This window comes from Anthonomus grandis, chromosome 12 (genome assembly GCF_022605725.1).
Source record: "Anthonomus grandis grandis chromosome 12, icAntGran1.3, whole genome shotgun sequence".
Lineage (NCBI taxonomy): Eukaryota > Metazoa > Arthropoda > Insecta > Coleoptera > Curculionidae > Anthonomus > Anthonomus grandis.
The window spans coordinates 4,017,431-4,043,170 of record NC_065557.1 but is presented as its reverse complement, the minus strand read 5'-3'; the positions used below and the strand labels follow the sequence as shown (position 1 = coordinate 4,043,170).

The 25,740-nt window shown below is 28.5% G+C and overlaps 1 protein-coding gene across 6 annotated transcripts in view; it reads left to right on the top strand.

Moving 5' to 3' along the window:
- Positions 1-25,740, top strand: part of LOC126743390 (uncharacterized) — a 444,135-nt gene that overhangs the window by 91,204 nt on the left and 327,191 nt on the right. For 3 of the 6 annotated variants that reach the window (XR_007662855.1, XM_050450461.1, XM_050450458.1), the window contains exon 2: positions 2,380-2,676. The exons of 1 other annotated variant lie outside the window; for it this stretch is intronic. Coding sequence is in view for 4 of the 5 variants with exons in the window: in XM_050450461.1 (XP_050306418.1) it covers positions 2,659-2,676 (18 nt within the window). In the remaining variant the exon portion in view is untranslated. The remainder of the gene's footprint in view (positions 1-2,379; positions 2,677-25,740) is intronic. 2 more of the 6 variants (XM_050450459.1, XM_050450460.1) reach the window with 1 other exon arrangement.

Genomic DNA, 25,740 nt, shown 5'->3' with positions numbered 1-25,740 from the left:
ATAAATCATAAATATTACTCTCTCTTTCAGGCAGTTTAAATGAGTTAAAAAAACCAGAAATATCCGCCACTGCTTGAAAAATTGTCATAGTCTTGCTCGTTCTTCCAGGCAGTTGAAATCAGTTAAAAAAAGACAAAAACAGCCTAAATTGCCTGGACAATTACCTTTATTTTACCATTATGTTTCTCACTCTTTCAATCAGTTTAATTTAATTAGAATAAGACAAAAATTACTTCAATTGCCACGAAAATTATAACTATTTCCCTCATTCTTTCAAGCAGTTGAAATTAAAGTTAGAAAGCGATAAAAATGTTCTCAATTATTCGGAATTTTTTAATTATTTCTCTCACTCTTCCATACAGTTAAAATTAATTAAAAACAGATAAAATAGATTCAACTGACTGAAAAATAACCCTAAAATTCAGTCAATATGTCTCATATTATTCAGGCAGTTGAATGTAGTTCAAGTAAAAAAGTATTTATCTCATCAGTGACTGAGTGACTATGTAATGGTTTGATCACAACTGTGATCTTACGAGTGTTTTCCAGGAGAAAAAATCCTTATCTGTACAGGAATAATTAGGCACTAGAGTGGTTTTGTCAGAACTTAAACAAAACAGTGATTTCTGACTGTTTCTTTCATCTCTTCACTGCTAACTAGATTTTTAAGAATTTTTTTATCAAAAACCAGTAAAGTAATTGAAGGTAACGATTTGCAATAAGAATTAATTTTTGCTCTATGTGATTTGAAATGATATGTCTTAGCAATGATTTAAAAGTTGAATAAAAATGCTCTTCATGGGCTTGGGAGCTAATAACAAAATTATCACATCAGTGATTTTGAAGCTTTATGTACCTAAAGTCAGCAAAAAACTGTTTTACTCTCTTATTAATTTCAAACTGATAAATTATTTATTTTAACTGCACTGATTTTTAAAGTCTATTTTTTTTCTTATCTGCCTGGTATAAATAAGATATTAATCTCAGCAGTGATTTAAAAAAAATTGTAATTTTTCTATCACAACAACTCCCTTAAATACAAATGATACCATCTTAATCTCAACAGTGATTTTCTAGGTTTATCAACCTTTTTGAGTTTTAAAATACTTTTTCCTTATCTGCCTTTCATTAATGAAATATCTATTTTAATACAAATCAGTAGTTTCTCTCTTATATGCCTAAAAATGACAAAAATAATTTATCTCTTCAGTGATTTTTCACAAGTCAAACCATTCTTTTTAACTATCTTGTGTTGATAGAAATCTTATCTCAGTAGTGATTTCGAACAAAGAAAACTGATTTTTCTATCGCAATATCATGTACAGTAGTGATTATTGTAAAAAGTTTTCTAGGAGATATATTCAACAAATTGTTTGTCCTTGACCTGAATGCAAGCGATAAAAGAATAATCTCAATAGTGATTTTTAGATATTTTTTAATTAAAACAATAGTTTTTTATTTGCCTTAGATTAATAAGATATTTATTCTAACATACAACAGTAGTCATTCTCTTATGTACCTAGAAATGGCAAAAATTATTTATCTCAGCAGTGATTTCATAATCAGTCAAACAATTTACTTGAACTATTTTAATTTGGTAAAAAATTTATCTCAGCAGTGATTTTCACAGGATTTGTAACAAGAAGTATTTTTTTCTTTATCATATTTGAAATAGGCCTTTAAGAAATAAATAAATAAATAAAATAGTAGTAATATTAAAGTGAGTATGATGAGACTGATAACATAATTATCACGTTAGTGATTTTAAAGCTCTATGCATCCTAAGTCAGGAAAAACACTGTTTTATTCTATTATCAACTTGAAACTGATAAAATTTTTATTTCAGCTGGAATGAATTTAAAAGTCCATATTTTTTTTCTTTATCTAGTATTAATAAAATATTTATCTCTGTAGTGATTTTTAAGCACTGATAAATAAATAAAATATTTATTATAAAACAGCACAGTAATTTTTATCTTATGACTAAAAAATTACTAAAATTATTTATTTTAGCAATGATCTTATAACTTGTCAATTCTATTTATTTACTTGAACTACTGTAAGTTAATATAAAATTTATCTAAGCAGCAAATTTAAAGGTTTATCAGATATAAAGATTTTCTAAGTTTTCTTTGTTTATCTCCTTTGAATTAATAAAATATTACCTTTAGCACTGATTTTTAATATTCTAGTAAAAACCCATTTTTTAATCTACAATCAGAAACAGTTAGTTAATTTAAACCAGTAACCCAATAAAACCTACTTGTCCGCGTTAAATTTAACGCCAGTTACTAACCGATTTAAAAATTTCACGTCCCACTTTTTTAAATTTAAAATTCCGAAAATAAAATCATTTAAAATGTTCCCTGGATTATTTAGACTAACCAAGATTCCTCTTTCGATCCGGCTATATAAAATTATTTTTTATGTTTTGACGTCCAAACATTAAACAAAAAAAAAATAAATAAATTTACAGTTTAGCACTAATATAAACATTATATAAACATGTCATACATAATTATATAAAACGTTTATGTAACCTCGCAAACAAAAAGTGACAAACCGAACAATGTGCATCGTCATCATCGGTGTTTCAGTGAACAGCATCTGTGCCCCATAGATCAGCAGCATTTTTTATTTGAGGATTATATTCCAGATATGAGTCGGACAAATAAGGTGAGTCAACTCTGGATACGATCCAAGTTTTATTGACTTTTAAAAATTGAATATTATACTAATTCCAGTTTCAATTTGAGTTTGTCCAGTAAATATTTGCTTGGAAACTGGATCGATGATAGGGATGTTTCATTGAGGGTCAAAGCACTTAATTTGTAATGGGATCGGTGGATCCATAAAAGGGTTTTTATGGCGTTTTAATTGAATATTTGCTAGTAATAGAGGACAGTCCTGGGATGTTTTCTTAGTAAGTGGATCAGTAAAATAGTTTATTTAAAGGAACTTTTTGGTAAAAATTATACGTAAAAATTATCTGAGCAGGTGCTTCAGTGAAAACAAAATTGAATATTTTTCAGCCCAATGAATTTTATATAAATTATGTATCTTAGCAGTGGTTTTTAATAAACTGAATAAGAAATAACTTTTTTTAGCTAAAAAAATAATTTTTAGAAAATTTTTTTTTCCTATACTTGTACAGAAATTATCAGGTTTTATTGCAGTGATTTTATAGATAAAAGCATGAATCCTTCAGCGATAAATATTTTATCACTGCAGTGATTTTTTAAACGGTCCTGCCAGGGTCGGTAAAAAAATTGTTGCTCATTCACTCCAAGATTCACTGTTAAAATCATGTTTCTTTACAATTATCGATTTAAAACTGATCTCAATAGTGATTTGTTGATCTAAGCCTTTTTTTTGCTAAATCCCTGTAATTAATAGAATATTTATCTCAGCAGTGATTACCGTTACATGATCTCTTAAAAATTTTGTTTTTTTATCTAATGTAGCAATAGTGACTTTTTTGCAGCGATGATTTTTACACATTTTTCATTAAAAATATATAAAATTTACGTACTTGAAATTGCAAAATATTCACTGGAATCTTTTCTGCTTTAAGTTGATAAATTATTTATCACGTGATCACAAAGAAAGCTTTCTATCCAGAACTAGTAAAGGAATGGTCTGAGACTGATGAACAGTGATTTTTAAATGGTAATTAAATAATGGGTTTTCCCTTGCCTATAATTGGAAAAAAAATATATCGATAGTGATTTTATTTTGTTGCTGACCTGAAAGTATTTTTCCTTTACCTGCTTTGAATTAATAAAATATTTATCTCAATAGTGATTTTTAAGGTGCACCTGTCAAAGTCTGTTGAGAATTATTTTTTACGTTTTTAGTCTATAAATTTTAAAAAATCTCAACAGAAAGGTTTCATAACTAAATTCAATAATATTTTTTTAACAAATAGATTATAGGATCTATTTTTCAAAAAAACCTTAATAGTGATTTTACTAGCTGGTTGATCTATTGCTTATCTTCCCCTTTTCAAACATTTAATATAGCAGTGATTTTAAATGGAAAAATTACTTATCTATCTTAAATTGATAAAATATTTATCACAGTGATGATTTTGAAAAAATTTACAAATACAGAACCAGTAAAAAAATGTTTATCCAGAAATGAATCCTTTACCTTGACTTTATTTAATAAAATAATCATCACAGCAGTGATTTTTAAGGTGCTTCTGTAATAACGAATATTTTTGTACGATTTTTTGTGTAGCAATTAATAAATAGTTGATATTGGAATTAACCAATAGTTGTCCTGGCAGTTTTTGCCCTTGTTTGCCTTGAATTAATCAAAAATTTATCACAGCAGTGATTTTAAGAAAGTCGATCCAGAACCAGTAAAAAAATGTCTATTTAAAAATGATAACCTGTAAGTAATAAGGTATGTACTTATCACAACAGTAATTTTTAAGGCGTTTCTGTCATAAACAGCACAACATTTTTTTACATTTTTGTCTAGGAATTAAAAAAAAATCTCAGTAGTGATTTATTGATTCCTTGTAATAATTTTGATAACAAACACTAATATAATTTTTAGCATATCTGGTTTTAAGAAATCTCTGTATCGAATTTACAGTCTTGTTGATCTAATGATAAAATTTCAGCATAAAATATAATTAATCCCAACAGTGATTTTATGAAATAGTGGTTATATGAAAAATATTTATCTCAGCAGTGATTACATGCTTCTATTACCACCAGTAAAAAACATATTTTTTTCGTTTTTTTGTCTAGGAATTTCAGAAATTTTACTGTTGACTTAATAGTCTTGTTAATCCAGTATTTTTTAATAACAGTGATTTAAAAAAAAATTGTTTATAAATAAATTAAAAAGTTTTACATAGAAATGATAAAATATATATTTTTCTCAATAGTGCCTTGTGTTGACAGTGATTTTAAGCATTAATAAGGACATAATATATTACATCTTTATCCCAACAGTGATTTTAAAGAACCAATAAAATTGTTGTTTTTCCTTGAAATCTAGAAATGGAAAAAAATCTCAACTGTGATTTAATTTTCTTTTTTTAACCTTGAAACATTTCCTTTTACCTTCTTTTAATTAATTAAATATTTATCTCAGCACTGATTTTTTGATGCTTCTATTACAACCAGTGAAAAAATTATTATTTACGTCTTTTGTCTAGGAATTTCAAAAATTTTACTATTGACTTAATTGGCTTATTGACCAGGTATTTTTGTACTGCAATAATTTAAAAGAAAATTATTGATCCAGAATAAATTAAAAAGTTCTACATAGAAATTATAAAATATATATCTTTCCCATAGTGTCTTGTGTTGACAGTGATTTTAAATATTAATAAGGATATAATATGTTATGTCTTTATTCTAACATTGATTTTAAAGAACTAGTAAAATTGTTGTTTTTCCTAGAAACTTAAATAGGAACAAAAATCTTTACAGAGATTTTTAGATGCTTCCTTTAAATAAATTAAAACTTCCCCTTTGCAAATATTTAATACAGTAGTGATGATGTTGAAAAAATTTACAGATCCAAAACCAGTAAAAAAAATTTTATCCAGAAATAAATCCTTTACCTTTACTTGATTTTATTTATTACAATAATCATCTCAGCAGTTATTTTTAATATGCGTCTGTAACAATAATACCATTTTTTTAAATTTTTTTGTCTACGAATTAAAAAATAGTGAATACTGGAATTAATAAATATTTGACCTCCTAGTTTTTGCCCTTGGCTGCCTTAAATTAATTAAAGATTTATCACACCAGTGATTTTAGGAAGTCGATCCAGAACCAGTAAAAAATGTCTATTTAAAAATGATAATGTTTAACCTGTAAGTAATAAGATATGTACTTATCACAACAGTGATTTTTTAAGTGTTTCTGTCATAAACAGCACAACATTTTTATTACATTTTTGTCTAGGAATTAAAAAAAAATCTCACTAGTGATTTTAAAGATTCCTTAATTAAGACTTGTAATAATTTTGCCAATAAACACAAGTATAATTTGATTTTACAGTCTTGTTGATGTAATGATAAAGTTTCAGCATAAAATAAAATTAATCGCAACAGTGATTTTATAAAAAATATTGATCTCAGCAGTGATTAGATGCTTCTATTAAAACCAGTAAAAAAATTATTTTTTACGTTTTTTGTTTAGGAAATTCAGAAATTTTACTATTAACTTAATAGTCTTGTTAATCGAGTATTTTTTAATAGCAGTGATTTAAAAAAAAATTGATTTAAAATAAACTAAAAAATTTTACATAGAAATGAAGCCTTGTGTTGACAGTGATTTTAAGTATTATTAAGGATATAATATATTACATCTTTATCCCAACAGTGATTTTAAAAACCCAATAAAATTGTTGTTTTTCCCTGAAATCTAGAAATGGAAAAAATCTCAACAGTGATTTAACTTTCTTTTTAACCTTGAAACATTTCCCTTTACCTGCTTTTACTTAATTAAATATTTATCTCAGCAGTGATTTTTTGACGCTTCTATTACAACCAGTAGAAAAATAATTTTTTACGTTTTTTTGTCTAGGAATTTCAGAAATTTTTTTGTTGACTTAATTGGCTTATTGACCTACTATTTTTTTATAGCAGTGATTTAAAAAAAAATTATTACCTTAAAATAAATTAAAAAGTTTTACATAGAAATGATAAAATATATATTTTTCCCAATAATGCCTTGTGTTGACATTCATTTTAAGCATTATTAAGGATATAATATATTACATCTTTATCCCAACAGTGATTTTAAAGAACCAATAAAATTATTCTTTTTTCTTGAAATCTAGGAATGGAAAAAATATCAACAGTGATTTAATTTTCTTTTTAGATCTTACAAGCTGGTTGACCTATTGCTTATCTTCCCCTTTTCAAACATTTAATACAGCAGCGATTTTAAATGGAAAAATTACTTATCTGCCTTAAATTGATAAAATATTTATCACAGCAGTGATGATTTTGAAAATATTTACAAATACAGATCCAGTAAAAAATGTTTATCCAGAAATAAATCCTTTATCTTTACTTGATTTTATTTAGGTTGATATTAATTTAATCATCACAGCAGTGAGTTTTAAGGTGCTTCTCTAAAAACCAGTAAAAGAATAACCAATAGTTGTCCTGGCAGTTTTTGCCCTTGTTTGCCTTTAATTGATCAAAAATTTATCACAGCAATGATTTTAAAAAAAGTCGATCCAGAACCAGTAAAAAAATGCTTATCTAAAAATGATAATGTTTTACCTGTAAGTAATAAGATATGTACTTATCACAACAGTGATTTTTAAGGCGTTTCTATCATAAACAGCACAACATTTTTTTTAAACATTTTTGTCTAGGAATTTAATTTAAAAAAAATCTCAGTAGTGATTTTAAAGATTCTTTAACTAAGACTTGTAATAATTTTGATAACAAACACTAGTACAATTTTTTAGCATATCTGGTTTAAAAAAATCTCATTATCGATTTTACAGTCTTGTTGATGTAATGATAAAATTTCAGCATAAAATAAAATTAATCGCAACAGTGATTTTATAAAAAATATTAATCTCAGCAGTGATTAGATGCTTCTATTACAACCAGTAAAAAAATTATTTTTTACGTTTTTTTGTCTAGGAACTTCAGAAATTTTACTATTGATTTAATGGTCTTGTTAATCCAGTATTTTTTAATAGCAGTGATTTAAAAAAAAATATTTTTAAATAAACTAAAAAGTTTTACATAGAAATGATAAATTAAATAATTTTCCCAATAGTGCCTTGTGTTGACAATGATTTTAAGCCTTATTAAGGATATAATATATTACATCTTTATCCCAGCAGTGATTTTAAAGAACCAATAAAATTTTTGTTTTTCCTTGAAATCTAGAAATGGAAAAAAATCTCAACAGTGATTTAATTTTCTTTTTTTAACCTTGAAACATTTCCCTTAACCTGCTTTTACTTAATTAAATATTTATCTCAGCAGTGATTTTTTGATGCTTCTATTACAACTAGTAGAAAAATATTTTTTTACGTTTTTTTGACTAGGAATTTCAAAAATTTTGCTATTGACTTAATAATCTTGTTGACCAGGTATTTTTTTTACTGCAATAATTTAAAAGAAAATTATTGATCCAGAATAAATTAAAAAGTTCTACATAGAAATTATAAAATATATATTTTTCCCATAGTGTCTTGTGTTGACAGTGATTTTAAATATTAATAAGGATATAATATGTTATGTCTTTATTCTAACAGTGATTTTAAAGAACTAATAAAATTGTTGTTTTTCCTAGAAACTTATATAGGAACAAAAATCTTTACAGAGATTTTTAGATGCTTTCTTTAAATAAATTAAAACTTCCCCTTTTCAAATATTTAATACAGTAGTGATTTTAAATGGAAAAATTACTTATCTGCCTTAAATTGATAAAATATTTATCACAGCAGTGATAATGTTGAAAACATTTACAGATCCAGAACCAGTAAAAAAATGTTTATCCAGAAATAAATCCTTTATCTTTACTTGATTTTATTTAATACAATAATCATCTCAGCAGTGATTTTTAATGTGCGTCTGTAACAATATTACCATTTTTTTAAATTTTTTTGTCTACGAATTAAAAAATAGTGAATACTGGAATTAATAAATATTTGACCTCCTAGTTTTTGCCCTTGGCTGCCTTGAATTAATTAAAGATTTATCACACCAGTGATTTTAGGAAGTCGATCCAGAACCAGTAAAAAATGTCTATTTAAAAATGATAATGTTTAACCTGTAAGTAATAAGATATGTACTTATCACAACAGTGATTTTTTAAGTGTTTCTGTCATAAACAGCACAACATTTTTATTACATTTTTGTCTAGGAATTAAAAAAAAATCTCACTAGTGATTTTAAAGATTCCTTAATTAAGACTTGTAATAATTTTGCCAATAAACACAAGTATAATTTGATTTTACAGTCTTGTTGATGTAATGATAAAGTTTCAGCATAAAATAAAATTAATCGCAACAGTGATTTTATAAAAAATATTGATCTCAGCAGTGATTAGATGCTTCTATTAAAACCAGTAAAAAAATTATTTTTTACGTTTTTTGTTTAGGAAATTCAGAAATTTTACTATTAACTTAATAGTCTTGTTAATCGAGTATTTTTTAATAGCAGTGATTTAAAAAAAATTGATTTAAAATAAACTAAAAAATTTTACATAGAAATGAAGCCTTGTGTTGACAGTGATTTTAAGTATTATTAAGGATATAATATATTACATCTTTATCCCAACAGTGATTTTAAAAACCCAATAAAATTGTTGTTTTTCCCTGAAATCTAGAAATGGAAAAAATCTCAACAGTGATTTAACTTTCTTTTTAACCTTGAAACATTTCCCTTTACCTGCTTTTACTTAATTAAATATTTATCTCAGCAGTGATTTTTTGACGCTTCTATTACAACCAGTAGAAAAATTATTTTTTACGTTTTTTTGTCTAGGAATTTCAGAAATTTTTTTGTTGACTTAATTGGCTTATTGACCTACTATTTTTTTATAGCAGTGATTTAAAAAAAAAATTATTACCTTAAAATAAATTAAAAAGTTTTACATAGAAATGATAAAATATATATTTTTCCCAATAATGCCTTGTGTTGACATTCATTTTAAGCATTATTAAGGATATAATATATTATATCTTTATCCCAACAGTGATTTTAAAGAACCAATAAAATTATTCTTTTTTCTTGAAATCTAGAAATGGAAAAAATATCAACAGTGATTTAATTTTCTTTTTAGATCTTACAAGCTGGTTGACCTATTGCTTATCTTCCCCTTTTCAAACATTTAATACAGCAGCGATTTTAAATGGAAAAATTACTTATCTGCCTTAAATTGATAAAATATTTATCACAGCAATGATGATTTTGAAAAAAATTATAAATACAGAACCGGTAAAAAATGTTTATCCAGAAATAAATCCTTTACTTTCACTTGATTTTATTTAAGTTGATATTAATTTAATCATCACAGCAGTGATTTCTAAGGTGCTTTTGTAAAAACCAGTAAAAGAATATTTTTGTACGTTTTTTTGTGTGGCAATTAATAAATAGTTGATATTGAAACATTGGAACATTTTTTTTTACATTTTTGTCTAGGAATTAAAAAAAAAATCTCAGTAGTGATTTTAAAGATTCCTTGACTTAGACTTGTAATAACTTAAAAAACAAACACTTGTACAATTTTTTAGCATATGTGGTTTAAAAAAATCTTATTATCGATTTTACAGTCTTGCTGATCTAATGATAAAATTTCTGCATAAAATAAAATTAATCCCAACAGTGATATTATGAAATAGTGATGGAAAAATTACTTATCTGCCTTAAATTGATAAAATATTTATCACAGCAGTGATGATGTTGAAAAAATTTACAGATCCAGAACCAGTAAAAAAATGTTTATCCAGAAATGAATCCTTTACCTTGACTTGACTTTATTTAATAAAATAATCATCACAGCAGTGATTTTTAGGTGCTTCTGTAAAAACCAGTAAAAGAATATTTTTGTACGTTTTTTGTGTAGCAATGAATAAATAATTGATATTAGAATTAACCAATAGTTGTCCTGGCAGTTTTTGCCCTTGTTTGCCTTGAATTGATCAAAAATTTATCGCAGCAGTGATTTTAAAAAAAGTCGATCCAGAACCAGTAAAAAAATGTCTATTTAAAAATGATAACCCGTAAGTAATAAGGTATGTACTTATCACAACAGTGATTTTTAAGGCGTTTCTGTCATAAACAGCACAACATTTTTTTACATTTTTGTCTAGGAATTTAAAAAAAAATCTCAGTAGTGATTTATTGATTCCTTGTAATAATTTTGATAACAAACACTAATATAATTTTTAGCATATCTGGTTTTAAGAAATCTCTGTCTCGAATTTACAGTCTTGTTGATCTAATGATAAAATTTCAGCATAAAATAAAATTAATCCCAACAGTGATTTTATGAAATAGTGGTTATATAAAAAATATTTATCTCAGCAGTGATTACATGCTTCTATTACCACCAGTAAAAAACATATTTTTTTCGTTTTTTTGTCTAGGAATTTCAGAAATTTTACTGTTGACTTAATAGTCTTGTTAATCCAGTATTTTTTAATAACAGTGATTTAAAAAAAAATTGTTTATAAATAAATTAAAAAGTTTTACATAGAAATGATAAAATATATATTTTTCTCAATAGTGCCTTGTGTTGACAGTGATTTTAAGCATTAATAAGGACATAATATATTACATCTTTATCCCAACAGTGATTTTAAAGAACCAATAAAATTGTTGTTTTTCCTTGAAATCTAGAAATGGAAAAAAATCTCAACAGTGATTTAATTTTCTTTTTTTAACCTTGAAACATTTCCTTTTACCTGCTTTTAATTAATTAAATATTTATCTAGCACTGATTTTTTGATGTTTCTATTACAACCAGTAAAAAAATAGTTTTTTGCGTTTTTTTTATCTAGTAATTTCAGAAATTTTACTATTGACTTAATAGTCTTGTTGACCCAGTTTTTTTTTTACAGCAGTGATTTCCGACAGTGATTTTAAGTATTATTAAGGATCTAATATGTCTTTATCCGAACAGTGATTTTAATGAACTAATAAAAGAGGGGGTTTTCTCTAAAAATTTAGAAGTTAAAATAAATATCTCGTCAGCGATTTTATTTTCTTCTTGGCATGGAAATTTATCTCCTTTACCAGCTTCTACTGACTAAAATATTTCTCTCAGGTGGTCTACTGGAATCAGTAAAAAAAATAATTTTTAACGTTTTTCAGGTAGAAAGAAAAAAAAAGCTTAGCAGTGATTTTAAAGATTCCTTAAGAAAAACCTGTATTAATTTTATTAAAAAACACTAGTAGGCTTTTTTATTGTATCTACTTCAAAAAAAAAAAAATCAGTAGTGATTTTACAGGCTTCTTAACTTAGTAATTTTAAAATATATTTATTTGAGCAGTGATTTTAAAAATTCCTTGATTAAAAGTTTGTAAGAATCTCAGTAGTGATTTTAAAGGCTTATCAGTTCTGTTACCTTATTTGTCTTTAATTAAAATAATAATAATTATTTCAAAAATGATTGAATAAAAAAATTCTCTTTAATAGGGTATGTTTCATCCAACTACTTCTAATAAAATATTTATATTAATAGTAATTAATCTCAGCAGTGATGAGAAAATTAGTAAATGAGCCGTTCATTTATATCCATTATTTACCCAGAAATTATAACTTGTTAATCATTATAGTGATCTATTTTTTTACAGTAAAAAAAAAAAAAAACATTTATTTTATTCTGTTTTAAATTGTTATTTTTTTGCTCAGCAGTGATTTTTATTAAACAGTAAATATACAGTTTAATTAGTCTGAGATGGGCCAGTAATTTCTGGACTAAAACCAGTAAAAAATCATTTTTTTCTTACTTGTCTAGAAACGAAAGAATTAATTTTACAGCACAGTACTCTTTATTATCTCAAAAAAACTGACGAAATATTAATTTCAGCAGTGATTTTTCCTATAAAGAATAGAAAGTTTTTCGTCACAAAATTGATCTCAACAGTGATTTTATACAGTTTTACCGGTCCAAGTAAAATAATGTACTTGATGTACTTGACTGAATGAAACCAGTTCGTCAGACCTGAGTGATTATTGAACAAAATTAAACCAGTCTTGTTTTGCTGAAATACCATCTTCAACATATTTTTATTGTTTTTTTTTAATCTAATTCTTTCCTGTAATTGGGTAAATAACCTGTTGGAAATAAATGCCTTTTTTTATTGGTGTCTTGTTTACAAACATATTCATTGATTCTCTGTTGTAAGATCACTCATTATTACGTAAATATGGCTTAATATTTTAATATAAGAGTTAAGACACTCATTTTAGAATTACATCACTGTAGAGTGAAATGTCCACTCGATTGGGTGTGGACAAAAATTGAGAAATTAATGAGTGCAACTTCACTAATTTTTATACTAAAATAGGCACGTCGTTAATGTTTTTAACATAAAAAGAAACTGTCTAAAGACCATAAAGTCGGTCGATCATCAAACATCGAGACTTTTACATTTAAATCAAAAAACCCTCCTCACCTTTTCACAAAAAGCAAAAAAAAAAAAAAAACAACGACACAAAGGACTTAATTTACATCACGCGGCACGACTCTCTGACTCCCGAGACAACAACACGAGTGAAAAACAAATAAAACGTCTGTTTTTTGTTCTTTTTTTTCCGTTATTGTTGCTCCCTTCTTTGATCTGTTCGTATTACCTCTCATTTTAGAAAAGTCATTAATAAAAGTATGAAGGGGGGAGAGAGGCGAATAAGAAAAACGGGGTCAAACTGGAAATATCTCACGCACAAACCGCTCTATCGCGCGTGCCAGGCAATTTTCTATTTTTCGCCACGGCCATTGTTTCTCCGCTCGTTTATTTCCACTTCTGACAGACCGGATTCGGGTAACTAGTTTTCTGGATTGTTTGGTTACGTTATTGGACCGGCTGCGATCAATCGATCTTTGTCTAAGGGAGTTTTAAATCGTCACAGTCACCTTTTACACGCCTTTCTTAGTTGGCAATCTATCCTGAAATTGCTTTGTTAATAATATTAGCCGAATAGATCGTTCTAGGTGTCGTTGTAATAAGTCAGGCCTCGTTCGACTCGCATACCAGTACAAAAACCGAGTGTTATAACTTACGCGAATTCCTCTTTTCGTATTAAATACCTACCTGTTTAAAAAACGTAAGAAAATGTGTTTAAAACCTACAGTTACCCCCAAAAGTATTTGGACAAAATTTATTTTTAACAATAATCTCACTTTTAATACGTTGCTCTTGTTTTTCGTCACACATTCGCAAGAAGATGGCGCTGTATAGTTAATCGGTTGCGTTCAGGACCGCTCCTCAAATAATTCTAAAATATATTGTCCCCAAGTTTTTAAAATTATTCCTCTGCATCGCAAAGTAAACTTTAAGGTTTACTTTATCCAGTGGTTGTGAAGTTTTCAGTAAAAGTTGCTAATTTGGTGCTGAATTTAAGCTTGTCAAAACTACAAATATGGGTCTGTCATCGGCCGATCTCCGGGAGATTAAATCGACGATTATGGCCAATATGTTAAATACAATATGTTAAATACATATTTAAAATATTCTGTGGGGTTGTTTGGTGTTGTTATAATTTCGTTTTTAATATTTAGGTTGGTTTACTAGGATAATTTTCTTTCTTTTAAACTGTTCTTAAAAGGTATTGCCATTTCAAGGGGTATGAATTTATATATCTGGAGTGGTTGTATATATGCGTACCGGTGCTTTGCTGTGTTATTGTTTTGAAGATGCAGGGTTTTATTTTAATTGGTTATGGCAGGATTGGTGCTGCAGTTGTGGTCGGGGGAGCTTGGGGAGGGGTACGGGGGGCTAAAACTAAAATTAATTGTATAGATTATGGCTAATGATCTCAGTAGTGTGCGTGTATTGGATAATCAAAATATCATGCAGGATTTGCTAGGTAATTTTATGGGAAACCTATCGGTGGGTCACTTAAATATCAGGTCAATGAATACAGGATTTGACGAATTTTCTTGGTATATGTCACAGTATCCTTTTGATTTTTTTGCCCTTACGGAAACCTGGCTAGATAAAAACTGTGAAACCCAATGTTTCAATTTGCCAGGATATAAGTTAATAAGACAAGACAGAGAGGGCCGTGGTGGAGGAATCGCACTATATATAAAAAATTCTGTAACATTTAACAACTTAAATTTGGCTTTTAATAATTTGGAAGTATTGGGCGTATCATTCTCAATTAAAAAACGATCTTTCGCCCTTATTACGATATATCGTACACCTGCCAATAGCATACCAGCTTTTTTAGATAACTTGGAGGATCTTTTTAGGTTAACTTTAAGTTTCGATTACGTAATTATAACAGGTGACTTCAATATTGATTTTTTAAAACAAAATACATTTTCAAATAGATTAAAATTTATTTTAGAATATTTCAATGTTTCACAGCGTATTACAGAACCAACAAGAATTAACATGAACACTGGTGATGGTACCCTTATTGATTATATAATTTGCAGTAATGATTTGGTGTCATTAAACTCAGAGTCGCTTGCCATAGCAGAAACAATCACGGATCATAATATGATTTATTCAATATTTCAATATGATAACATAAAGGTTAAAAAAAATCCATGACTTTCAGAGTTTATAACAACATAAATATGGAAAACTTTATAAACGATGGTTTGCTTATAAATTGGGATCAGATGTATCGCCTTATAGATATTAATGACAAAGTGCAGTTTTTTAATGAACATATTTTACAGCTTTTAAATACACATGCTCCGACTAAAAATAAAATTATTAAAGAGAAAATATACTGTCCATGGATAACCGAAAATATAAAAACTCTTATCAAATTACGTGATCGTGCTCATAAAAAATATCTGAAAAGTAAATCTCAGCCTCATTTTGAATATTATAAACAGCTAAGAATCTACACAAAACATGCTATAATACGAGAAAAAATAACATTTTTTAATCAATTATCAAACAAAAAAGGACAAGAATTTTGGAGAATAGCAGATAAACTATTCTTAACTAAAGGAAAAAGATATCAAAACGAGCTACCTACTAACATATCAAATCCAACAGATATTGGCAATTTTTTTAATACTGTTTCCACCCTACCTAATACTACAAGTAAAGAATGTATTGAATTTTATCAAAATAATACCATAAATAATATAAAACTTAATTTCCAGCTTTTGGACCAAGACAATATGATTAAAATAATCTCGACTATTAAATCAAATGCAACGGGAATCGATGGTATTTCTATAAAAGATATAAAATTGTGTTTGCCTTTTTGCTTAAGTCCTTTATTGCATATTATTAACGAATGTATTCTTCAACAAAAGTCTCCAAATGTGTGGAAAAGGGCAATTATTAAACCCATTCCAAAAAATTCAAATCCAAAAGAGCATAAAGATATCAGACCAATTAGTATTCTACCAGCATCATCTAAAATTCTGGAAAAACATATTTTTAATCAAATTTCAAATTTTGTTGATAAACATAAAATTATCCCCGATTGTCAATCCGGTTTCAGAAAAAACTTTAGCACGTCTACAAGTTTGGTGGGTATTTTAAATGATATTAGGGTAAATGAGGAGAATGGTCAGCCAACATGTATGGCCTTATTGGACTTTAGTAGGGCTTTTGACACGATTAACCATGATATGTTATTGGCAAAATTAAAATATATTGGTATTTCAGAGAGCGGTGTAAATTTTTTCAAGGATTACTTGCGTAATAGAGACAGTTGTGTTATGGTGGTTCGGCAGTCTGAAAAGCATTACTCAGAATTTACACCTTTTAACCAGGGAGTACCTCAAGGCTCTATAGTATCGCCGTTACTTTCCTCTATTTACGTGGCTGATATGTACAAAGTAATAAAACACGCCACTTTGCAACAATATGCCAATGATTCCCAAGTTTACATTCCAATTCACCTTAATAATATAAATCTATTCTATCAAAATTTTAATAGTGATTTAATTAGTCTACATAAATACGCAGAAAATCATAATCTTAAGCTCAATGCCACAAAATCTAAAATTCTTATTATGTGCTCCAACTTTAATATAAGGCAAAGGCTCGAACACAACTTATCCTTAAATCCTATATCTATTGATAATACTTCAATTCCTGTTGTTTCCGAGGCAAAAAATGTAGGCGTTATATTTGACAGCTCTCTCTCTTTTGAATTACACATAAAAAATAAAACGAAAACTGCTTATTTACGTTTAAAAAAACTTTTTGAGTTTAAGCGAAATTTATCGGCAAAACAAAAGTACTTATTGTGCGATAGTCTTGTTTTGTCATTGTTTGATTATGGTGACGTAGTCTATGGAAATTCTTTATCTTCACAAAATAAAAAAATTATACAAAAAGTCCAAAATTCCTGTATGAGATTCTCTTATAGTATCCCCTACAGAAACCATATATCGCCTTATCTCAATAATAATAAAATATTAAATATGAACAATAGAAGAAAGCTACATATGTATAATTTTGTATATCGGATAGTAAATAGTAATCAACCATTTAATTTAAGAAGTCAGTTTCAAGAATTCGAACATACGCATGCCACACGAAATAACATTTTTATCGTACCATTGCATAGAAGCGCAGCATTTCAACGTTCTTTTAAGTATGTAGCTGTTCAAATGTGGAATGGCTTAAACAATGACATAAAGCAAATGCCCTTGGGAGCTTTCTCTGGTCAAATAAAATCTAAACTACTTACGGAACAAATAATTGGCAATTAATTCAAGTAGGGTGATATATAAAATGTGATAATGCGTATAATAACATAATACAAGAAATAGTAACATGTAACAGAAGATATACATGTGTATATAATATGCTAATTTTCAGTGGAATGTTCGGAGATTATATTTTAAAATCCCGTTTTTAGTTTTATTCTTTCTTTTTCCGTAACATACATACGTATATTTTTTAATAGCCTAGGCCGATGCACGCATCTTGGGGTTATTTTTTGGGGTCTTTTTTCGCCTCGTCTGTCCTCTCTCCTTGCGCTCGTCCGTTGTCGCACTGACGCTGCCTGTCTTAAAATCTTAGGTTAATTAATTCTATATCTTACTTTGCATTCCTATATAAAAACGTTATTTTTATTTTTGTAAAATTGTTTCTGTAAATTGTAAAGGGCTTTTTCATCCCTTCTTTGCTTGTGCTAACTAGGGAAAACGGTTTTATAATCGAGAGAATAGTCCTATTTGTCAATGTAATTTTTTTTTTCTTTGTAATTTTTATTGACCTATAAAACTGTACATTTTGACAAATAAACCATTTTTGATTTGATTTGACATGGTTTTCGGCACGAGAAAAAAACACGTTCGTTTCAAACCGCTACTGCACCAATACTATAATAGTGACGAAAACGTGTTTTGGTACGTGCATAGACAAGATATCTAGATTCCCAACGCACTACTCGTTTTTTTCCCCACCCTTCTAGGGCGCCCTCTAGACCCGCAGTCTCGTTATTTAATAGCCAGACCTCGTATCTAATTATCTAATTATGATTATCTATCATAGACATTTGATGAGAATTAATGTTTCTCAGTTTTAAAAATACAGTAATTATTTATAAACCAATTGTATATTTATTCAATAAAAATTAATGAGAATTACTTTATTATTATTATCAATTTAGATTTTTATGTAAATAGAATTAATTTATGCAGCAATTGTAAAAATTCAGAAATTAATTAATAATATCTGCATAGGATATAACTTTGAAAATTATAGAAATCTCATGGCAATCAATTGTAAATATTTAGGAATTAATCAGTAATTCCTGCATAGAAGATAATTTTAATAATTATAGTGATCCTATTGAAATCAATATGGACAATCAGCCTTTAATACACAGGAATTATTTGAGAATCAATTGTGGATCTTTAGGAATTAATTCATAATTAATTAAAATTTAAAAAAAGAATTGGTTTTTAGGGAGCGAAACCCTAATAAAACGAGTTATGAATCCAAGTTTAATATTTAGTTTTTAACTGACTGCTTTCATTATAAGTGTACCAACGATCTGCGTTCATAAACTTGTGGTTACATTATCAATTAGGACCTAAACGAGCCAATAAAATCACTTTTTTGATAATTTTACTAAATTTTTTAAAAGACGTAAATTAAATTCCTAATTTTTGGTAAATAGTATTTAATTTTTTGAAAGAAAGACTTTTATCTTTTTTATCGCAAATAAGTGGAAATTCAGTTTTTTTGAGATAAATCATTAAGTTTAAAAAAAAATATATTTTTTTTAGTTAAATTTAATTTTTTATTTATTTTATTAAATTTAAATAAACCATGTTATCAAATTAAATATTGAATATATATTTTCTGAAAAAACATTGTTTTTCATTAACACACCCTTACCCCCCCCCCACCCACCCCGAACGTTTTCCCAGTAAGAAATTCTTTTGAAAAATCACCGTTTTTCGTCCATATTCAATTTAATAGCACTGTTTTTATATTAAATATTTATTAATATACATATATATAATTATGTCAAATTTAAATAAAAAAAAACTGTGTTATTCGATTAGATATTAACGACGAGACCAACTGTATTTTTGAAAACAATTTCTTACTGGTAAGTTGTGTGGGGTGGGTGGGGGATTCAGGTTAAGGCTTATAAAAAACGGTTTTTTTGCAGAAAATAATTGCCTGAGAAAAAAATGCTTTTTAAGAAAATTATAGGTGATAAAAAAATCTATAGTTTTCCAATCTATACTTTTCTCACATAACCTTAAGGTTGTCGAGTAAAACCTGATTAAACCTATTTAGCACAAAAAAAACTCTATTAATTTTTTCTTTACTATATCTCTAGAGCCTATCAACAAGACTAGCATAATAAAACCCTCACTGTCCCGACCTATTCCCTAATAACTTTACGACCTCCCAAACTGTTATATAACCAAAAAAAAAAGCCCAACAAACTCAACAAAGTAAACAAGTTATTTTGGCTTTTATCGTTCAACTTTTCCTGATGATGGTGCGGATAGATGTTTTCTTTGTAACGTCGTCGTCGTCCCGCGTCATCACAGTGTGCATATGTATAAAATGCGGCATAGTCATAAACGTTCACGCTGATGAAACACCGCCGCAGGCCATAACCGTATCCAGAAGTTTAGTAGTTTTAAAACTGCGAGGGACGGGCAATCAGAAACTACTAAACTTCCACATAGGGAAAATGGACCCGAGCGTTTTAAAATAACTTCCCTTTTTATCTTCCCGCCTACGTTAATATTCACCGGGATTAATTCTGGACCTATGGAAAGCTAAGCCTTACTAAATATTAAGGTGAAATCCACAATTTACTCAGAGCACAAATTAGGTCAGAAACTCATGAATTCTAAACAGTCTCTCTGGTACAGGAGATCGAGAAAAACCTCTTTTTTTTTTCATTCTTGTAGGTCTGGGATTCCTTTCAGGGTCTTCTTCTTTAGATCCGCCCTCCCTTTTTAATTTGCTATTCAGGCGGTGTCTTTGATTGTTCTGAAGGGTGGCCAGTTTGTTTTAAGGGCACGAAATTAAAATTAAGTCGAGATCGAACGAGAAAGAGAGAGACAGAAGGAGTTTTATGGGGGCGAATCGATCCTCCGGAGAGTTGCTAAGGGACAACGAGTATGTATAAGTTTTGTGGGATAATCCTTTGTTAACATTATTTACAAGAAAGCCTTACTACTTAATAAAATATAAATTTAATAGGCATAACTTAAATGGATACGATTAACATTTTTTTTAATTTATTCTTTTAAAGTCTTGGTTTGACTTTTTTAATTTATTATTAATATACTGAATGTACGTTTTCGATATTTATATACTGATCACGTAAAAACAGACTGGAAATTCGAAGTAAAATCCCTAAAACGCAAACAGGCTTGTCTACCGACTGTTTACAGCCCGGATCAGAATATTATTAAAATCTCGACGCGAATTAAATTTAATCGCGCAGGTTTGTCAACGCGCCCATATGAATGCACGATGCGAACGTTTTAATTAATTAAAATGCCTTTCGCATGTCAAGTTATTTCGTATTAAGCCGGATTTTGACGTGTGTGGAGTGGCTTGAATGCGAGTAGTGCTCGAATATGTATTCGAAATATATATACTCGAATCGATTTAGGTTCCGAAACATGTTTTATCAATGAAGAATGTCCTTTTTCATCCAAGGCGTCGATTTTCCATAGAGTTTCATGGCTTACAGCAAATGTGCTCTTTCATTACTAAATATATCACTCACTGTCTTATAAAACCCCAGAGGCAAAGTTATTATACAAAAATTATGATTTAATAATTTTTCTGTATAGATTTATTATTGGTGAAGATTCGTTACAATTTTCAAAGAAGAAAGATCTTCTAGATAAAAGCCAAATCTCTTGTTTGAACAAAAGTTTCTTTTTTAAGATTAGTGAAACACCCTTAGAAACTGGAATGTATAATCTGAGAAATTAAAAATATTTCGTCCAAGCATTTTATATCATCTATAGAATAAAGGGCGAAATCTATGTATATCTCAATTATCTGTATTTTAGTATAAAAATTAGTGAAGTTGCACTCATTAATTTCTCAATTTTTGTCCACACCCAATCGAGTGGACATTTCACTCTACAGTGATGTAATTCTAAAATGAGTGTCTTAACTAAAATTTTGTTTTACTTATTGCAGTAAGCTTTGAGTAAAATATTAAGCCATATTTATGTAATAATGAGTGATCTTACAACAGAGAATCAATAAATATGTTTGTAAACAAGACACCAATAAAAAAAGGCATTTATTTCCAACAGGTTATTTACCCAATTACAGGAAAGAATTAGATTTAAAAAAAAAACAATAAAAATATGTTGAAGATGGTATTTCAGCAAAACAAGACTGGTTTAATTTTGTTCAATAATCACTCAGGTCTGACGAACTGGTTTCATTATATATTATAGTCGACCCACGAAGTCTGGTTTCATTTTTTATTTTTTTCATTATTAGTCAGCCAGTATCTACTTTCATTTCTAGTCAAAAATAGTTTAATTTAATAGTTTTTCCAATTCTAAGTGCATTAATTGAGATCCTAAAGTAATAATTAAATAATTTTTTTTCAATTATAATAACGAACTGGTTTCATTATTAATTAATCCGCTGTCTACTTTCATAGTTGGTCAATTAAAATCTAGTTCTTATGATTTTTTTCTTAATATTAGTCAACAAGGTCTAACGAACTGGTTTCATTATAATCAGCACTCATAACATTTATAATTTGTAATTATAATTCCATAACCAGAAAAGCAATTTTAATAATTTTAATAGTTAAATAGGAAATAAAATTAATTAAATAGGAAAGTGACCCCCCCATTCTCATAGAGGGGTTTAAAGGGAACAATGTCAAAAATATCGTAAAATGTGTTCTATACTAAAATCAAAAACACTCACCTTGTAGACAACCTTTGATCTATTTTTATAATTAGTCGAAGGAACACTGGGCTCATTATTTTTTCCTCACTATTAGTCAAGCAGGTATAACAAACTGATTTCATGATAGTCAACCATCGATCTACTTTCATAATTTATAGTAAACGATCTGGTTTCAAGGCTTGTTTCAGTCCCCAACTTCATAGGATTATGAATAATAATTATGTTTTGAATAGTAATACCTAACTGGTTTCATTATTAAACAAATTCGCATTTACTTTCATAATTGTTCGACTGAAGCTGATTTAATTTTTTGTTTTTTCTGATAATTAGTCAAGAATTGTCTCCGATTTGGTTTCATAAGTGCAAGTTTTACTTATCTTAACTTTTATTCGTGAAAGTAGATCGGCGAGTAAACCCCCAATGACTAATTTACAATTTTTTTGTTAAGTTAAGTAAAATTAGCAAATAATTGATTTATTTGGTTCGTTTAGATCTAAATTGGTGTTCCTAGCATTGCAAACCTTGAAAGTAATAAGATCACCATTTTATGAAATAAGATGATGATTTTTGATCAATAATGAAAGCAGATCATAAGTGCACTTTTTTCGTTTTTTTCTTTCAATTTAAGGCGCATCGATTGAAATCCTAAAAAAGCAATTAAATAATTTTTGTTTATAGTAACGACGAACTGGTTTCATTACTAGACAATCCGATAGTGTCTACTTTCTTAATTAGTCAAAAACGGGCCAGTTTCGCTATTTTAGGTAAACCAATTGAAATTCCGAATTACCCACTTATATTTTTGCTCTCTTTATACTAAAACCTGTAAATAAATAAACTAAGCCTTAAGTGAATAATGAACTGGCTAAAGTAGTTAACCAAGGAGCTACTACTTCCATGAATAGTCAAAAAAAGGCTGTTTTCATTGATTTTTTCATCATAATTAGTCATCTGCTTTCATAACTAGTAAAAAGCGATCTGGTTTCATATTATATTTCATTCGATTGATCCAAGGTTTGCAAATCTAGAAACATCAATTAAGACCTAAATAAATCAGTTATTTGATAATGTTACTAAATTTAAAAAAATGCTAAATTAAGTTCTTAATTTTTGGTAAATAACAGACCGGTGTCATTAATTTGTTATTATATGTTAATCAACCAGGTATAACGAACTAATTTCGTTATTCATCGGAGGTTCACTCCCCCTTTTATAATTAGTCAAAGCAAGTCTGGTTTCATAATCGCATTATTATGATTTTTTCAATTGAGATATAACGAAGGGGTAATAATGAACTGGTTTCATTATTAGGCAACCTTGTCTACTGTAATAATTAATCAAAAATAGTCGGGTTTCATAATTACATTTTACCGTTCTTCAATATCAGGCACACCATAACTGAGATCCCAAAATATTTAATAAATAATTTTTTTCTGTAATAATTATATTTTAGACTAAAACTTGAAAATTAAAATCTATATTCCTAATGACCAACACACTAGTTTCATTATTGGATTACCAACGACCTACTCTCGTTATTAGTCAAAGCAATCTGGTTTCATTTATAGTGGTCTTCACTATTAGTCAACTAGTGGCGATTTTCATAATTTAATCAAAAACTGTTTGGTTTCATAAGGCCCGAAACCTGAAAAAAGTCTCAATTTAAATGTCTGGAGCAAGACTTTATATTCATTTGTAATTAACTTCAAAGCAGTTTAAAGTCAGTGGAATCCCTGAAATAAGACTTTACATTACTGGAACAACAAGTTATTGTACCAGCAAATTTAAAGTATACTCTAAAGGTTTCCAGACCACTCAAATGCCTGGAATAAGTCCTTGAATGATTCTAATTGATTTGCAATCATCTTTGTTTTATTCGACCAACTTTAGAGCTTCCAAATACCTGGAATAAGGCTCTATAGTACTCTCATTCATTTGTAACCAACTTTAGAGCAGTCCAAAGTCAGTCGAATGCCTGAAATAAGTGTTTATATTACTGGAACAATAAGTTATAGTCACAGCAAATTTAAAGTATATTCTGAAGGTTTCCAGAGCATTCAAATGCCTGGAATAAGTCCTTGAGTGTTTCTAATTGATTTGCAATCATCTTTTTTTTATTCGACCAGCTTTAGAGCTTCCAAATGCCTGGAATAAGACTCTATAGTACTCTCATTCACTTGTAATTAACTTTAGAGCAGTTCAAAGCAATAAGACTTTACACTACTGAAACAATTATAGTCCCAGCAAGTTAAAGGTGTTTTCTGAAACTTTATAGCGTACTTAAATGCCTGGAATAATTCCTTGAATGACTCATATTGATTTATAAATATATTCAGTTCATTAGACCAACTTTAGAGCTTCCAAATGCCTGAAATAAGATTTATTCTTTAATTAATTATTTATTTAAGTCGAAACGCAGGTTTGTGTTTTATTTACTTTGAGTCCATCCAGACTTTACCGTCAGTCAAATAACGGTCTGGTTGGTTTATAATGATCGCTGTCTAAAACATTTCAGTTGTGATGTTAAAAGGTTTAGGCCTATAGACAGTTGAAAAACTGTTTTTTTAAGGTCAGTCGTGATTCAAAGGAATTTTGTAGCCACATATAGATAAGATTATTCATAGGTCTTATCACTGCTGTGAATTTTAGGCAACAAGGCTTCGTTGTCCCTCTCTCTTCAATCGCCTTGAATGTGATAACAAATTTAACACAACAATGAGCGTTAAATCAAACCCAATTCATAGACATCAATGCCTCGCACTAATCTTTAATTTAATCCCCCGTCCGTTTTTCCAAAAATTCCAAAAGGGGTTTCCTCGACATTAGACAAAGCATCGGGAATTTAGTAGCAAAACGGAAACTGGCCATTCGATACGACGGAACAAAGTGAATTCCGAATTTAAATTACAATAAAACTTCCATAAGGCATTTGAATGGCCCCTTTAAAGGGGGCGTTAAATAGTTAAACGGTATTGCTCCCTTTGAACGATATTATAAAAGTGCACTTTTAGTCGAACGAATGAAATTTAAAATTCCCGCCATTTAGGGTCTTTAGTATATTGTTTGTAAACAAGATGGCGCCCGGTTTGACATTTCTTGCAACTGTCAACCAAAGAATTTGAAAGCGCTATAACGAGGATGGCGCTGTTTGATGGTGTATATGAAATATAAGAAAATGACGTTCTGCTTAATGTAATTAAAACGGTCGGCTAAAATCTGCGGCTAAAATTAAATTACGCTCGACTGTTTTTAATTAATGACAGTGTCTACTGTCGGACCGCACGTGTGCTTTAATTAATTAGAGTGGCTCATGTAAGCCCGGCCGGGCGACAAATGGCATAGAATTTCGTCGCGGAATCCTTCTGTTATGTTACCTGTCTGTTTAAGCGGATTTATCGTGATTTTATGCCCCTTTTTTCCTGTTTAGTTTCATGTTTAAATACATTGGATCGCTTTTAATTAAATGTTTCATGAAAATATAGTTTTTGCTCCTAGGCCGTCAATGTCCAGGCATTCCAGGAACGTTTTTTTAATGGCACAGGTACATTACACGTCACAAACATATGTGAAACCTGGATACAAGAGGTCAGGCAGAATTGAGTCAGTACCTGGATAGATCTGCCTACTGTAGTGGAATATTATCAGTTACCTATGATTTCAGAAGTATATCTCGTAGTTTTAAATAAAAGGCT